Source organism: Oenanthe melanoleuca, chromosome Z (assembly GCF_029582105.1).
Source record: "Oenanthe melanoleuca isolate GR-GAL-2019-014 chromosome Z, OMel1.0, whole genome shotgun sequence".
NCBI lineage: Eukaryota > Metazoa > Chordata > Aves > Passeriformes > Muscicapidae > Oenanthe > Oenanthe melanoleuca.
Window position 1 is genome coordinate 68,397,109 of NC_079362.1, and position 18,414 is coordinate 68,415,522.

Sequence of the window (18,414 nt, forward strand, 5' to 3'; positions counted from 1 at the left end):
GACTTGCACAAATGCCCGGGGAAGGCTACAGCTCAGAGCTCAGTCTCTCTGGCCACCACTCACACAGTGGGACTGGCTGCCATGAAGCTGCAGCCCTGAAGTTTTCCTAGGCCCCCTCCTGCCCTCCATAGGGCTCACATCTGGTACAAGCCCAGTCAAAGCTTGGGAAAGCCAAGCATGGTGAGATTTGTCTAACCCAGGCATGACTGCACAGCTCTCCCAGCACCTCCGTTTATTTGTCCGGGCACTGAGGCAAAGTGTTCCTGCTGTGCAGAAAGTGGGCAGCAGGGGCCCGTGGCTTGCATGCCAAGCAGCCACCGATCAAAGCCAAGCTTGTTTGGCCAGAAGCTGCCCACAGAGTCATCATTCCCCCCCTCTCACTTCTCTTCTTTGCTCCCTGGCCCTCTCATCACGCTCAGCAGCTTCTCCAGCTTTTCTATTTCCGCTTCAGGACCTTTGTTTGTCTCCTGGCCTTTCTTCTCCTGCAAAGAGACCAAGTGGGATAGAACTGTGAGCAGGGAGGAAAGCAGGGATGAGGAGGGGTCCAACACAGGGAGGGCTGCTGGAGTGCTGTGTCTGAGCTCGCCCCTCACCGGAGGCTGATCCACAGGGGGATGCACCTGCCCATCCTCATATTTCAAGCCCAAGATGTCACGAGATGTGTGAAAGCTCCTATGAGCTGGGAAAGACACTAATGAAGTGCTTGGATGGGAGTGGATCTGTTTGATCCACAGTGACTCAAAGCCTCTTCTGCCTCTCTCTTCCTAGACCTTCTTAGCCCCATGGGACTGCACCACCTTCTAAGCCATCCCCCAAGCTGCAGGTAGGTGCCAGGTATGCAAGACTGCTCTAGGGCAGTGACAGCAGTGGAGATGTCCAGACCTGCCCTAAACCTGCCCATCCCGTGCAGGTGCTCCTGGACAGAGGCAGCCACAGGAGCAGGGAATCATCCCTTTTGCACCCAAATGTCTTTTTTCAGGAGGGCAGCTGGGTGATGAGAGCTCCTAACTTGGTGGGGAAAAGGGCTCCCAGGTGTGCTGTTAACTCCTCACTGAGGCTCTCCTGTGCCTGGACACACTGCTGTGCCAACCCTGATGCACATCCCAGCATGGACAGGGAGGACAAGCACTTCCCACAGTCACCCAGCACCTGTCCCAAGCATCCCAGGGGCTCCCCGCCTGAATGCTAAAGCAAATTACCAGAATCTTGAAAAAAATCACATAGCACAAGGGAAAGAACCTGCCCAGTTGAGCCCTCGCTTGTTTGGGAGCAGCAGGAGCTTTCCACAGGATGATGTCCCTGCTGAAGGCACAAATTCCACCCAGGGCATTGGGCAGAACATGTTTCTGCTGTGCTGTGGACTGACTGCAGTATTGCTCTCAACAGAGTTCTGGCACTTTGGGAAAGTGATTAACTGGGCTTAGGCTCTCCATGTTCACATCATGTAACACACAGCTGCAGCAGAGGAATTTTCCAAGCTACACTGAGCCCACCAAGCTCTCCTGCAGCTGAGCATCTACACCACGAGATTTCTGCAAAACAGTATCCCTCACTTCCATCATGAAATGCTGCCATTCAGTCACAGCCTTCCCCTTTGCCAGCCTGCTGGATCTCTGGATTTGGTGGGATACTGCTGCTTTGGAGCTGGGGAGCTCCTCTATGCTCAGCATGGCTCTGGGCACCCCAGCTGCCAAGCACAGGTGAGCAGGAGGGCTGGCACCATTGTGTGCCTTTTTGTGCCAGACTTTTTGTCTGGCAGGTGGGCACAGGAGAGGTGGCAGTGGGCCTCCAACACTGCAGCACAGCAAAGGGAAAGGAACATCCCTGACCACACTTGGAGGCAGCCTGCAGGGAACTGCTGTGCTGGCTCTTCTTGGCATCCCCAAAGCACAGCCTCTGCTCTCTGTACTCTCAGAAGGCCAGAGGAGCAGCACTCAGCATCGGAGCAAGGAGACTGCCAGCTTCCCTCTCTCCCCACTTAGCACAGATCAATTCTCCTCCCGCTGAATCAGCCCCGCTAATGGCCGCGGGTGCAGCAATTACAAACACACACCTTCCCTCCAGCGCTGAAGAAATGCCAGCGCACAACACGGAGGAAGCTGTGAGCCCGCATGGATCTCACTGCGTTTCTCTAGCAAACATGGGCATTGCTGAGTGTTGAATACGTGCGAAGTAGTCCCTAGGGAATCCCCATGTCCTCCCTCATCCCAGCCCAGCACAGCCTCAGTGGAACAGAGGTTTCCTAAGCTGCTGGAGGACACTGCTGAGGTGAAAGCAGTCCTGCGGAGAGGATGGGGACAGGGATATTTGGAAACCCCCTGCTCCCAAGAGGAGAGCCCCACTGCTGTTCTGAGCACTGGGATGAGCCCAGGTTGTTTTGTTTACCAAGTTCATTGATTGCATGCTGGGACAGTGCTGGTTTGTATTAATGCCAACAGGTGAGCAGTGCCCTTTGTGGCCCTGGTCTGGGCACTGCCAGTGATGTTTGTAATAATGGCCCACACCACAGCAGAGCATCTCTCTGAGTGATAGCCTTGGGATAAACACAGCTGCTCGAGGTATTTCAGGATTTAGCTATTTCTGCAGAAAAGCTGTTTTGCTGTCTGACAGCATTCAAACCCTCCCTTGGCACTCTGTGTCACACACAGCACCACACAAAGGTACTCAGGACAGGCAAAAGAGGCACCTGCTTTGCTCAAATGAAAAGAGAAGATGCTGAAGCCATCTCCCACCAATCCATCTCCGTCCCAAGCCCTTTGAGGCTCTCCACTGGTAGGGTGAAGGAGAGCCCCTGCCTGATGACCTGCAGGCCATGGGAAGTGTGTCTAAGCCTTTCTGAATTCACCAGCCTCAGGAAAGGCTCAGCTCCTGGTCACCAAACTGTCCCTAAAACTTTAACTTTCACACTGCCTCAGCTCCTTTGGTGCTTCTGAGCACGCTGCAACAAAGCCAAATGCAAGCCTGTAATGAGCCATAACTGAACCAGAGCCCTAATTTAACGCCACATAACCAAGCAAGCAAGATGACACAGGGAATGAAAATTATAATGTCCTTTTGAGGGCACTGGAATGGAAAGCTTCCCTTTATTCTGTCATCTGCTTCTCCCAGGGCACTTGTGCCTGTGAGCTGGCTGGGCCACTGATGGCACCAGCACAGCTCTGTGGGATCTGCTTGGATGTATGTGGCAGCTTCCTACAAATCCAGGGGCTTTGGCTGCATCAGACCTCTGAGGAGAAGTCCTTCTTGGAACAGAGATATCATCACGTCCCAGGGCACACACGAGGCAGGGAAGTGTCACTTCCACACGTGGCTGCCAAAAGGCTCTGCCTCCAGCAGGTGCCACAGCCAGGTGTGGAGAGGACATTCACGGGGCTCTGCCACCATGTGTGAGCCTGTCCTCCATCTACATCCCTGCTTATACCACATCCATAGGGCTCATCAGGAGCTGAGAGTGAGTCAGGGCAGAACATCCTCCCCATGAAGCTCTTAGATGCAGAGCTGAGATAACATGGGAGCTCTGTCCCTGAGGAGATCATGGAATGTGTATTGGAGCTGCTCAGAGCAGTGTTTGCATCGACTTTATTGCTAATTGCTTCCAACTGGAGAGCAAAATGTTCCTGTTGAAATGGTGACGAGGGAGACGGCAGGAAAGCTCATGGCAGGGCCAGAAAATGTGCTGTGTAGGGATGGACTCTGCCCTGCTTACAGAATGTGACCTCAGGGAGGACAGATGTGCAAGAGACCCCTATTTGTGTCCATGCTGCTATATTTGTTGCCAGGTTTCTCAAGGCCCTTATGCTCCCTTTACCTCATGTCTGGGGTCTTCCCTGGCTCGTCAAGCAAGGAAACTGAGGCAAGGGGCTCAGGCTTACAGGCAATGTGGACCCTTGATGGTCCTCTGAGCCCCAGAGTGAGTACTGGCACTGGAAGAGAAGCAGGAGGTGGGAGATGACTGAGGTGAAGCCTCAGAGATAAGGGTGGAGTGAGGACTAGGACAAAGATGAGGATGAGGTCTGGCTTCTTGAAGATCCCTTGACCCTTGGGAGCCTCAGCCCCACCCATCCCCATGCTGACACATGCTGAACTCTGCATTCAGGTTATGGGACTCATTTAAACTGGAGCCTTGGCTAATGGCTTCATTCCCTAGTTGAACAGTATACCACTGAGTTAATAAACTCTCCCATAAAAGCCATGATGCTGGCACTTTTCAGCTTCCATTGTCTTTTTCCCATTGGTGGAATAATCATAAAACATCTGCTCTGAAGTTTCGATTAAACAAGGTCAAACATGTTTATGTTTTAAAGCAGTGAGGAAGTCAACCATGCTGACATGAACATAAGAAAGTCCCACAACTTCCTTGGGAGCAGAGGTGACCCTTTACCCTACTGAGCCTTGGCTAATGGACACAGACCTGTCTCTGCCCTGCTGTTGTCATGACACTGATGTCATTCCTTACACGATGGCACTTCTGGATACAGTCATGCTGCAACAGGATCTTGACATTTTATGAAGCAGACCAGTGACCTAAGAACTGGCTTCCCATGAACAAGGATTTAAGCTTTTACAGAGTTGTTTTGAAGGGGGTGAGAAGCTTCAAGAAGACACCTAAAACTGGTTATTCTTATTATCTTCAGTGGGAAGGGGCCTGCCAGCTGTTCAGTGGTCTATTTCTTTGGGAGAGGATCTTTTCTTGTTCCTTCTGCTCAGGTTAAAGTGATAACTCCAGAGTAAGGGCTCTTCCATTATCAAAACACACTCGTGACTGTTCTGGTGAACTCAACAAATGAAAGCAAAGATGAAGCTTCCCCAGAGCATTTCTGTCAGGAAGACCAAGGAAAGCCAAACTCCTTCATGAACACAGAAAATTTTTCCTCATCATCTTCCTGGGCCACTAACCAAACATTAATAGGATCAACAGGAACATGATATGAGCTGCAGCCCTGAAGCCTCCCACATCTACCTCATCATGGTCCTATCACAACCCAGTGCTGTCATATGAAGCTGGAGTTATGCTGAGCTGGGGATGATGTCTGTGCCAGGACCACTTCAGGGCTCTCAAGAAGCCCATTTACATGCAACAGCAACTTTCTTTTCAACCACAGAGAGCACTGTGGCCCACACACAGCCTGATCTGACAGCATCGCTCCTGGCCCATGGAAGGGTTAGCTGACAGACTGGGGAGAAGGATTTAAGCTAATTCCATTACTGTTTGGAAATAAATGGCATAGTAAACATTTTTGCAGGGAATTAAATCATCAGAAAAGCCCAGGGGATGGCTGGGTCATTCAGGTGACAGCAGCCACACAGGATCACTGGCCTCAGGGATGTTCCTACCTCCAGCTTAAGGTACAGCCTGGGCAGTTCAGAGCAAGCACCCCCACCTTACTCAAACTCACATCCTGACTCAGATTCCTTGCCTGAAATCTGCACTGGCCCATGCCAAAGCACATCAGGGCACACAGGTCTCAGGGCCCCAGCTGACCTGCCTTTGCTTGTTGGAAGTCACCATTTAAACTGGGTAAGTCCCAGTGCTGGGAGCAGCCTGTGGCACAGCAGCGCACATCTGCCAGGAAAGGCGTGGGAGCAACGGTCAGGACATCCAAGAGGCAGGAAGGGCAGACACAATTGGATCAGACCTGGAAGCGGATGGGATTGTCACAGGAAACAAACCGAAGGAATTGCGCAGAGCACGTGGGGAGGGGTCACTTGTCCCTAAATAGTGGGTAGCTGCCCACAGCACACTGCAGACATCCATGAGAGAGGGCAGGGAATGGACGGGCTCTGCTGCAGCACAGCCTGGTCAAATCCATGGCCTTCAGGGAACACTGCCAGGAGCTCGCTGGGACTCCACCTCCCTGCTCACCCCCACTGCAGTGTCCTCTGGCCAAGCAGTTGTGCAAACAGCGGGAGCTGTTCCCTGAAGAATGTTCCCTGTTAGTGCTAACTGCAGAGCCTCAAGCAATGTCTCTTACAGACCACTAATTTAGGCACCTAAATTTAGCCATAAAAAGACCACATTTAGCATGAAACCTTCAGTGAACAAGGCCAAGCTAAGTTCAGATTTGTCTCATGGCAATCCCTACAGCTCCTCTGAACTGGGCATTACAATGCTTTGTTAGGTCCTTCTGAATTTATCCATGTACCAGCTGCAGAAACCCACCGAAACCATTTAAAATTGTTGGTCTTCTATCTTTTCCATTATCTGACACAAGTTCAAAAGAGGGATGTTGTCATGGCCCTCAGCTCATGAATCACCAAATAAATAGCTTTAAAGAGAAGGAAATATTTTAAAGTCATCTTAAGCCATTATGGGTCTGAAATGAGGCAATACCCTTAACTCTGTCCTGCACAGATGTTGTGATTAGGAAACACCAGCATCAGGGGCCCAAGAGGTCACACCGTGTTTTGTCAGCCTTGAGGACAATTTGGCTACACTCTAACTGTGAGCTCTGGGTGTGTGAGATGAAGAACAGTTTTCTTTTGGGGGTCATCAGCTTCAGTCACTGAGATTAGCCAACATCTATAGGCTCTATTCAAATAGAACGGCCTGGTGAGAAAACAAACTCTTCACAAGGTACATGGAAAAGATTTTCAGTCATATCACTTAAGTGACTTGTACTGAGCACTGAAAAAAACCATTGTGTGCTCACTGTGCAAGGCAATTACCCTGTCCTGGCACACTGAGACCTCCTGAAGGAGTCAGAGTGGAATAAAACCCTTAAAAGCTTTTTCTTCAAGCCTAGGGAGTCCTGGTGGTGCAAACCATCATTGGGATAAGGATAGAGGGGATGGGATGCCCTTTCCTTCACCTCACTGTGGGGACAGGCAGTGCATTACCCACTCAAACCCTAGATCCTGCCCTAATGGATTCAGATTTTCTACAGTGCCATTTAGCTCATCGGGATGGGATCAATTATTTTAAGTAGCTTTTAACTTTTTGGGAAGCCCCAGTACTCAAAGCCTGTCTACATGCCATGTGTTATAACAGCATAGGATGCAAAGGCTGGTAGGGCATTAGTGCCCAGTGCTTTAGCTGTGGGATCTCTCAGACCCAAGCAGAGGGGAGGAAGGAAACGAGAAGCAGATTTTAATTGAGATTGTCCATAAAACCCACTAGACAGGCAATACCTTGTGCTCTAGCTTGACTTCAAATATTGCTGCAATCCCAGTGACATCCAGACACCAAACCTCAGTTTAACCTAGACAATCCAAAAGCTGACCAGGCTTCCCTAACTCTTGCACCCATCATGAGGAGCCACATCTGCAGCACCTCTTCACTTGGGTTGGCAAACCTGACATGAAAGGCTTGGGCATACACAGCTCCCACAGGCACGTACATCAAACCCATCCAGAGGGATAAAATCAAGGCTATGTCCTGCAGAACACAGTGATCCCAGCATTCTTAAGCTGCAGCCCTTGGTTCCTGGCAGGCAGCACAGTCAGCCACCCAGCAACATTTCCTTATCACTCAGCATCTCTTTCTTTTTTTTTTATTTTTTTTTTTTTTTTTTTTATTTTTTTTTTTTTTTTATTACTTCAGCTTTACTTTAGCATTTTGGCATGCCAGCTCAGTAAGCTGTTACGGATTAGAGTTTAATAAAAGCAATCCAACACGGATGTGAATATGCAGCTCCTGCAACTCTTGGGTACTGCTGTTATATCATAGAGCACAGCAACTCATGAGAGAACATTTGCAGTTGTATGAACAGTATATTTTAAAAAGTTTTTAAATGCCTCTTTCAGTTTTTTCAATGCTTTTTTCTCTGGCCATCATTGTTAACATATGCCTGTCTACCTTGATCACCTTTTAATTGCCTTAAGAAAGTCCAGTTGCTGTTTTTCTTTTAACACAGCACCTTCTTTAATTATTTTTTAAATACAGTTCATAGAAGTATTTACATAGGAAACATATTCTTGGTTGTTACTTGCATGGGAGGATGTGAATATACTTCATTTTGGATAAATACAAGTACACGGGAAAACGGATTTTGCTATTATTAGAAGTAAAAATAAATGTTCTTGCTCAAGAAGCCTCATACGTAATAACATTAAATGCCAATGGCATGAAAGATGTATTACAACTGATACTCTTCTTCTTATGAAAGAACTCAGTCTACAATTTAATGTCAAGCCACATTCCTCTCTTTCTCTTTCCTGCTCTCCATGACTGACTCAGGGATACTGCAGAAATTGCAGTAGATATTTCAGCCATGTGAACAATTGTGTCATCTCAACAATGCATTCTCCTGTGTATTTTTCCTTTAAATCACAGAGTCACCTGGGGCAGAATAGGAAGGGTTAGTTCATTAGTGAATTGTCCATGGTGGGAGCAACTACTCTTAAATTGCTTCTGACAGATGCGTGTCCAGTCCTTGGGGTGCCCAGCACAAGAGGCTCCCAAGCAGTGGATTGTCCCAGTCTGGTCCCAGCACCTGCATAGCCATTTCTTCTGAAACCCCCCAGGAATGGTGCTGCCATCCCATCTCCTGGAGATGTCTGTCAGCATGTGCCTCTTATGCCCATGGAAACTTTTCCCCTAAGTCTTTTCCTGCTGTCTTGTTACCTCAGAGCACTGCCTTCCTTACCTTGCCAGCCCAGGATCTCTTTGGGAGGGCTCACCTCTCTAATCTCGCTGCTTCCAGCCTCTCAGATGGTTGTATTGTCCCTGCTGCTCTCCTGCTCCTCATGTTCCTCAACCCCATTACCCAAAACTGGAACAGAGGTCTTTGCACTGCAAAGCAGTGCAACAGGATCAGATCATATTTCCTACTCCCTCCTCTCCTGTCTGTGCTCTCCAGTACATCTCTGCTCAGGCAAGTGAGACCTTTTTCTGTTCACCTTCTCAGTCAGTCATTCCAACCTCCTTTCCCTCTCCTGTTTGCCTCCATCCTCACCGAAGTGTATCCTGTTTACTTCAGACTGAGTCTCCCCATTTGCCTCAGATTAAATGATTTGCACAGTTTCTCTCCACCTGCTGCACAGGAAACAGCCAGGCAAATGATAAATGCCACACAAACACTCCCAGGCCCAGGAACCAGATACACTGTTAGCCTGGACAGCGCGGGACGTCACGCTAAATCGCATCAGCCACGACTGAGTTACGCTGCAGCATGCAAATCAGGGCTTAAACGAGGCCAGCGAGGAGCTGGATGCAGGACAAGCACGGGAAATCCTGCAGCTAGAGCTGTTGTTTTCCTCTGGGATTTCACACAGTTACAGCTGAGAAATCCCTTCCTGCCCCACAGACAGACAGGGCCCAGCTGTATCCCACCAGAGCACCGCCTTGCCCTGGCAGCTCCTGAGGATTGCTGGTGTCAGTCCTCTCCTGGAATGGGCTTAGCACAGTGCTGGTCCATGCAGGATGTTTGCTGGTGCCTGTTGAGACATCTGCCCTCTGAGCCCACGTATCCTGCAGTGATGCTGAGGTTGTGTTACACACTCCCCATCCATGTTCACTGACCCAGCTGCACTGGACTGTACACAAGGGTCTGAGCAAGAGCTGTGCAGAGAACAGGATTCATACTGATCTGACAGCAAATGCAGGGCCCAGAAGCAGACAGGATAAAACAGTGCAGGAGAATTCCAGCAACGTGCTGGGAGGCAGCTCAAGGACTGCTCCTCTGGGGCACAGGTACCCACAGAACCACTCATTTCCTTCTGGGAGACACTGCCAGAACTGTGCAGATTTGCCCTGGGCTGATCAAAACTGCTCTGCAGGAAGGAACCCAGGATGGACCTGAGTATGGGCTCCCTGGCATGCAGTGATGGGGGTGGCAGCCAGGCTGGAATTTGGGATGCTCCTGTCCCATCAGCAGACCCAGATTACCACATGCACTGGTGATGTGTCCATACCCATGCCTCACTCTGACCCTGCCACCCAGGAACAGGGGGTCTCCTGAGTCCTGTCTGAAGACAAAGATGAGGTGCACTCTGAATAAAAAGCAAATCTAGATTCTGTGTTCGTGTAAGCTGTTCAAGCAGGAGGCAGCCAATTTTAACAACAATCCAGTCTTAAGACGCTGATCTGGCTCCAGCCCAAGTCTTTGTACTAAGCTCCTTGACATCCTGTTTAGAAAAGCATTATTAAAATCTAATTGCTTCATGCATACATTGCTGTTTTAATTATAACAGAAGCAGGAGAAAGAGACAGGAGCAGTAATCAATCTCTCTGATACTAGGACATTTTTTGAAGAAGGAACTGGCCATGGGAAAAGCCAATCCAACATCATCTATGGAAACCAGAGGGAGATATTCCTAATGATTGTCCACACTGCCAACAGCACAGTCTCAGTGTGTCCAGGAGTGGCCTCCCTAAAGTGTTCTTTGCTTTGAGACACTGACTGGGATGCTGCACCTGAATTAATTTTACATGTTTGCTGCTGTGTCTCTGTTGTACCAAAATGTAATTACTTCAGAGCCATAGACCAGTTAAACCCATCTGCTCAGCTGGCTGCTGAAACGAATGGATATTCTTTGCAACAAAGTAGTGCAAAATAGAGGCATGCTGGAAAGAAAATTATGTAGAAATCATCAAGGTCCTTAAACCAAGAGCTTCCCAAAGTAATCTCTCCACTTCTGAATAACTCCCATGAGTACCAAAGACAGAACAAGGTTAACCAGCAGCTGGCAGTTTCAGCAAAACAGTGGCCAAGATGGCAAAATAAATTATCTGACAAATAATATCAGATGTAAGGACTTAGAAAGGAGCTGTTGACAGAGGTTAACTGACATTGATGTACATCCTTAACACTAAGTGGATAGGTCCACTACAGAAAAATTCTTCACCAAAATGGCTTGTCAAGCACTGGAAGAGGTTGCCCAGGGAAGCTGTGGTGTCACCAGGTATTTAAAAGATGTTTTGACACTCAAGGACATGGTTTAGTGATGGGCTTGGCAGTGGTGGGTTAACAGTTGTAACTAAGACACAGAGCCTGTCACTGTAGTGTCACTGAAAGACTCAAAACAGCAGCAAACATGGCCTGATTGATCCTTGCCTCGCTCTTTGTGTTACTGGAACTGGGACAGATGGATGTGGCTGGGGCAATGGTGCCTGGCAAACAGCCTTCATTCCTCCTAAAGGAGGTATCTCCTTGATGGAGATGGCAGAGATCTTGTCACATCTGGATACCACTTCTGGCTGCAGATTCCAATGGCATAGTCAGATCATCATCTCATGAGGGGTCACTTCTGCCCAGGCTCTCTGTTTCCATTCTGATCTGAGCCCAGGCACTGACTCCTGGTATCACCCTGCTGTGAGGAAATCCCTGAAACTCAGATGTGTTTTCAGGCTGCAGGTCTGGGGGAACTAGTAATGACTGAACAAGAAACTGGTGATGTTTTCAGAGTGCTCAAGGTGACCAACCAGAGTAGTTCCTCTCCACGAGCACAAATGAGATGCCTAAACTTGCTTAGAGGAGTGGTGGAAGCAATTGCTTTGTAGAAATAATGTTGCCTCAACCCCCCCATACCCCACTGCTTCTCCCACAAAACAGCTAACCCTGTAGATCCTGCACATAAAGTGCTGGGAGATGCAGACAGAAATGCCAAGGCACAGTGGTTTCTCCAGGCCCTCTGCTGATTCGGCTCTTCCCCTCTCTGTGAGGGAATAGTTACCATCATTTGAAAGCTGGGTGAGACACAGCCCAGCAGGGGATGAGCCCATTACACTGCTGCATGCCTGGCATCAAGAACAATCCTGGAAAGAGATGTATTCACAGCTGGCAACCAAGCAGGAAACAAAAGGAAGATAGAAAGGAGGCACTTGTGCTCAGAAAATTAAATCCAAATTACAGTAATTATACTTGCTTTAACACCCTATTTGCCATAAAGATACATAATATCCTTAGGTGAGAGCTGCAACTGTCCTGAAGGTGAGAAGAAGGTAACTGGAGAAAGAGTGCCAGCTTCTCCCTAGCTTGTAAAATCCTTAAGAAGCCTGGATCATCATGAATGGTTATCTGCAATTTAACTCCCCCAGCAACCACCTGTAAATGAATCAGCAATCCAGCAAGAGCAGCAGAGAACCTGTAACAGAGCTGATTTATTCCAGCAATCCACAATTTAACCGTAAAAAAAAAGGCATTGTTCTTTTCTATATGACAATCTGGGGTTTGGATTCTATTGTGTGTACACAATATGAGACAAATTCTCACCTCACTCCAGGATGAAATCACATCCTGTTGGAGGCATGGGACTACTGATTAAACTAGGCTCATTAGCATAATACTGAGTCCTTGGACCACAGAAACTTAATTCACATTCTGCACCTAAGCAGAATCAAGCACAGTGGAAACCAGCCCTGGCAGATGTTGTTGGTGCTTTGGGAAGGTCTTCACTCAAATCACTTCCTCGATTTCACTCCATTACCCATGTGGAGATGTGGTACAAAGCCTTTCAAAGTCCTTGAGACCTCCATGCTGCCAAGCTCTCTCAAGATTTTAGAAGTGGACCCTGCTAGATCAGCTGAGGAATGAATAAGAAATTGAAACACCAGTGAGGACACCAATCCACCCTCCCAAATAAATCTGCAGACTGCTCTGAGATTTCATGCCAGTTTTTTCACTGATAACTGCTCTTCTGGGGTGATTTTTCAGCTGGTTACTCTTCCTGTTTCTGACATAACTTCTGCACTCTCTGTACTCTCCTGGTTTAGCTCAGATATGCACTTGCCATTTGGCTTGGCACCAGAAGATAAGTACAGAACCACAGAAGGCTCCCTCAGGAGGGACAGGTAAAGCCAAGGATGGCTACAGAGCCTGAGGGTGAGAACAGCACTCAGCCCCTGTGCAATCCATGGTATAAGAGCAGCTGTCAGCCTAGTAAGCAGCCCTGCAAACAGCCCAGTAAAATGTTTGATATTTCCTACAACAGACAACAGACAACAGACAAACGCTTAAGTGGATTTTCTGCAACACAGGCAGGCAGTTCCAAGCCAAAAGGCACTAATTAAGAAACACTAGGTGAGTGTTAATGAAAGAAATTTTGAGAGGTGAAAGAAAGTGAAGAGGATGAACCCTTATCACCTCCTGTCCCTGGTCCTGTGTGCTACATTCTTAGTCACTGGAAAAAAAGGAAATGAGCCTTCTAGGAAAGAAAGAAAGAAAGAAAGAAGACAAAGAGATGACAGCTGTGCCAGATCAGTGTGTCTGTTTTCTGCCCTGGTGATGAAAAACAGGCTAGAAAGGTCTTAATTTTCAGCTAATGGTTTCACCTACAGAAAGAGAGGCAGAAGATAGTTTAAGGGGTGAACAGAGGTGTTGATATACCAGACAGAGTCCAGCAGAGACTACCAGGACTGTTGATGGCTGGAGGATTCACACTGAACAGATACTAAGAGTGCTGGACTTGCTCAGCCTATAGAAGATGTAGCTCTGGGTGACCTAATGGCCACCTGCCTGCACCCAAGTGGAGGATATTAAGGAGATAGAAATGGACTCTGTAGGAGTGCACAGCAGGAGAATGAGTCACAACAGCCATAAACTGAAACAGGGAAGGATTTAACGTGACATAAGAAAGTTTTTCTCTACTGTGACACTTAGTCATTGGAACAAGACTCCAGAGTGGCTGTGAGATCTCCAGCCTTGGAGTTTTCAAGAGAAATCTAAGTCCTGAGCAACCTTGTCTGATCTCAGGGTTGTACTTGCTCTGAGCTGGAGGCTGAACTAGAGATATCCCAACATCACCTCCATGTGTTTGTGGCTCTGCAAACCCAGGATGTTCTTCATCACCAAGTGTAAACCGGAGGATGAATATTGCAGCTCTACCCTACTCTGCTATTATGCACTTATTGCAGACAGTGTTTCTAAGCAAATATCCTCTTAAACCTTACATTGCTTATAATGTCAGCACCAGTGCAAACCAATACAGCCCTCAATTCCCAGCTCCTGGAGAACACTGGCACAGAGGGGACCAGTTCCCCAGCACCCTCCTCTCAGAGTATCTAGACGCTACACAGAACAATTTGAATGTTGGTGTCAAAGGGGTAAAGAGAAGAAGGACCTTCAGTGAAAAATGACAACCAGGAAGCACTGGAGAAAACCCATGGACAGCAGAAACCTGAGGCAGATGGTGACAGGACCAAGGAGGAAGCTGGACTACGAGTCTGTGAGAGCTGGCACTCACAAGGAGGACAAAGTCGGGATTGTGTCCTTATGCCTACCCACAAGTGGGAAAGCTGACTTAAGAGGGAAGCTTATATAATCCCAGATATGTAGGACAAGTACATGTTTTCCCACTATGCTTATATCAGTGGCAGAAAGGGCATAACATGGGTTTAGTGTCAATAAATTCCCAGTGTTACTGTAGCACCTTGTTGTTGCTGAGTGCTTGCAGTTTGATTGTTTAACACACAGGCTAAAAACCAAGCCATAATCAACAAAAGTGAGGAGTTCAGGAGTCTGTAAATGCAGCTACATGGCCTGTTCCAAACTGTCATTATCCCTTTGTAAAAGCTGTGAATATCTCTCTGTAATGCTGCCTGGCAATTCCCCTGTCATGCCAGTAAGATCAAAAAGTGGAAGTAGGTTTTATACCTTTTTAAACCCAGAAATAACCATAATGATTCACACAGCTTCAGTCAGTAACCTGAACACAATAATGACTCTTCCTGGAACTAAAACAGAGCTTTCACTAAAAGACAAGGTGTTTTGACCTGAAGGAGTTTGAGGGATGCAGACAACTTAGTGCCATGCTAAATATATGTGCTCAAGTCCTTGCTTAATTTGGTCAGCTGCCAAATCCCATTATATCTCTGTATGCTAATTTTAAAGAGCTTTCCTCCATTGCAAATTCCACCCCATGTCCGTGCTTTTAAGGTGAGATCAAATTATACTTTGTTAAAATATATTTAGATATTACATAGAATTGTATTATATGCTATATATAAAATGATATTTGATATATGAGTACAATATAAAATACAATTGTATTACATATATAATCTTAGATTGCAAGTTTTAAAGCTTAATTTACTTGCAAGGTCCTCAAAATCTCAATCCTCAAAATTTCCTAGGCCTTAGGTGAACCATATTTCAAGACTTACTTTCCATTTCCTATCAATCAATCAATCAATCAATCAATCAATCAATCAACCAATCAATCAACCACCTCCACTGCAGAGTTAACCCTGGGTGTGAGCAAAGACCCCTTCCTCGTTACATTTAACATTCTCCTGGTCCCAGCTCTCTTTAGCAGAATAGACACAGGTGTTTTGTAGTGCTTCTTCTTTCAAGTAGGGTGTTTACTTTCCAGACAAAGTCCATGTTCAATCATTCTTTGAGGCATAAGTAGTATCTTGACAAAGGTTTGCCACAGGTCTGAGTCAAACAGCAATTGTCAAGTAAGGCTGAAAGCCCATGGAGTACTATGTATATAAGGGAGCCAAGGGAGTGTTTAAGAGATCTTATGTTCATAGACAAGCAATTCTTTCTGAAGCAGGGCAAACGGGTCAAGTACAACTTTTAGGTTCCTCTAAGTCCTTCAACAACATCAGCTAATGTGTGGCACTTCCGTAGCACCTCCCAGCCCAGTCCACACCAGCCTTTAGAACACCTGGGGTTACTCACTCAGGGGCAAGGTGCACTCAGGGGTTTCACTAAAGCCTGCAGAAAGCCAAAAGCACAGGCTGTGGAGCACAAAGGCTGTACCTCTCCAGTGAAGCCCTGCCAGTGATTTCAAGCCAGGTAAGGGATAGAGAGAAGAGGAGACACCAATTGCCTTGTCTTGTAAACCCCTGCTCAGCCTGCCACCACAACTGCGTATTTCAGAGATAAGGGAACCAAGGACTGGAGACCTCTCTGCCAAGCCATATCTCTTTCCTCCTTTGCAGGTAGGCAGTGGGGGTGTCCCATTTTATTGCTGTTTTTCTAAGTCAGAGCTCAGACTAACCTTGACTTGAAATGCAGGTGTGACTGATTGCAGAAGACTTTGCCTACCACACAGGAATCTGAAAAATCATGGCTGGCAGCATATCCTTCGCAATGAGAAGGCTAAAAGCACTCTGAAGAATGAAATTTCCCCATACCTCAAGACGCAACAACTTGGAGTTTTCCTGTCACTGCAGAAGGGATGGCAGATCCTTCTGCAAGTCTTTGTATCCCACACCCAGTCAGGACTTTCATCCCTGGGCACTGCACTTCAGGATCAAGCTACCCAGCCTCTCCCAGCTGCAGAAGCAGGATCCACATCCCTCTCTTTTGCTGGTCGGTGCTTTAGGCTGGAAAACTCCATGAGGCTGAGCTGAGTGAGACAGTACTTCCACAGCCCCGCCTTTGGCCTCTTGGCAGCAGACAAGAAGAGGTTTCTCAGAGTGGGCTTCCCTTTCACTTGTGCAGCCTAACTTTTTCAGCCCTCAGGTTGCAGGAGTCATTTGGGTTGCAGTGTTTTTACAGCACAGCTTTTAAAGCACATTTATTCTTGAGCAGGCAGTTCTAATTCAAATCAAACCTATCAGCTTTTTGCTCAGCTCTGTTATGAACTCAAACCAAGACAGAAAGCCTGGTATGCTATTTTTTTTTTCATTGATATGAAAAAAACAAAATTATTAATTTCCTGCACTCCCACTGAATGTCTATCGGTTGGCCAGGCCAGATAAAATGAGAGCCTTTGAGTTCATTTCCCTGGCTTAGCATGTTGCTTTAGTGCAGATCAAAGCAGGAAACCTAATCCCGGAGAGGGATAAGCATCCTCCAGTCTCACAGCTGCATTTGCAAAGTAGTTTCTGGTCGTTCTGGTGTCTGACTGTTTTGGTGTCTTACTTTTGACAGCAAGTCTATATAATCATCAAAAAGTCAGATGAGGCAAAAAAATAAGAAAGCAGTAACTGAGCAGTGCTGATATTCATGCTCCCTCCTGTGCTTCTGGGAAGGATCCTTTTCCCTCTCCCTAGGATATCAGGGCCAACACTAGCAACCAAGAGCGGAGATTTCTGGTCTAGTTGAGCAGGATTAGTGTGTACCCAGACAGCACAGGCTTGCAGGGAAAGGCAATGACTTTTATTAACTCAAATAATACTTATCTGGAGAATAAAATACCAGCTTTAGGGCAAAAGCACTTCTCTTTCCTTCCCAGGAATACCTCTTTGCGTAATAAAAGGCGCTATCTGTACCCACATACTTTGACCTGATTGCTGTGTTTGAGACCATCCTGACCACAGCAGCTCCAGCACCTGATCAACCTAACATCCTTAATCTGATGCATTTCCTGGGGGAATTTCAGGGCATATGGATATAAGGTAAATGCAGCAATTATCCAGAAAAGAAGACCATTCTGTTTAATCTCACTTTTCAGAAGATGAACAGAACAAGTCAACAACCTGTAAGTGCCTGAAATGCATCATTACTAACGTGAATTTGCACCAAAGAAGTCATGCACCAATCTGATTTCTTTATGCAACAGTACAATAAACCTTGTGGACCAGAAAGGCACAGAAGTCATTAACCATGACCTCGTGAAGATTTTGCCATTGTCTCCCTTGATATTCTGATCCTGAAGTGAGACAATAAAGTGAGTAGAAACTGGTAAGACCCAGCTGAATATCTGTAGCCTGAGCTGTCGGCACTGAGGTGTGTGTAACTCTCACAGCTCTGTGTTCTGGTGGGGGTCTAGTGAGAGTTTCTGTTAGTGATTGGACAGTGACAGACGGGAAGGCTGCAGGTGTCCAGGAAGGCAGGACTGGAATTTGAAATTACTTTGCTGGAGCAGAGATATGATCTGGAAAACTGGCATGCAAATGAGAAAGGACAAATGTGAGCGAGCCGGGACAATCCCCAGCACAAACACAGGATTGCAGGGAGGGAGTGTTCTGCTACCAAGGTTAGAGTTATAGGGATAATCACCTGGATGGGACCTGGCACTCCTGTGAAGCAGTAAAAAAGCCAGCTCTGCCACTGCAGAGGAATGGGAGCACCAATGAGAGCATGTGAAAGGATCCCCTTGTGCTGGGGAGGACAGCACCCACAGGACATGGTGCAGCAAGGGCGTGGTTCATGAAAGATGGTCTGGGGGATAACAAGATTTCAGCCCAACAGGTGGGAGGTGGGAAAACATGACATTGTCCTGGCAGAACAGGTCTCTGCACTGACCAGGCCCTGTGAGGGGTGAGGAGTGCAGGCACACCCTAGATTGAGAGCAGTGGGATCACTGGCAGCTCCCTGGTGAGATACGGGAGTAGAGGAGATCAGGGGATGTTTGCCCTAAGACGGCCTTACACAGTTTGTGCCTGGCATCCCTTCTCACAAAATCAGTCAGTGAATTGGAGCATAACAGTTTCCCTCCAGGAGAACCTTAGAGCTCCTTTGATTGTAGCCGTCACTGCATCTCACACAGCCAGTGGGACTGCAAGTCAGACCCTCTTCTCCTCTGCTTCACAGGGCTCTTCCTTTTCTCCACAGGATAAAAATAATCCTCTTGCGTCAG

At 47.3% G+C, this 18,414-nt stretch overlaps 1 protein-coding gene across 1 annotated transcript in view; it reads right to left on the minus strand.

The window, feature by feature from the left end:
• Positions 1-215: 215 nt before the first annotated feature.
• Positions 216-18,414, minus strand: part of DNAI1 (dynein axonemal intermediate chain 1) — a 136,428-nt gene continuing 118,229 nt past the window's right edge. The window contains exon 20 of the mRNA XM_056513014.1: positions 216-482. Within this exon, the coding sequence (XP_056368989.1) occupies positions 378-482 (105 nt within the window). The 3' untranslated portion in view covers positions 216-377. The remainder of the gene's footprint in view (positions 483-18,414) is intronic.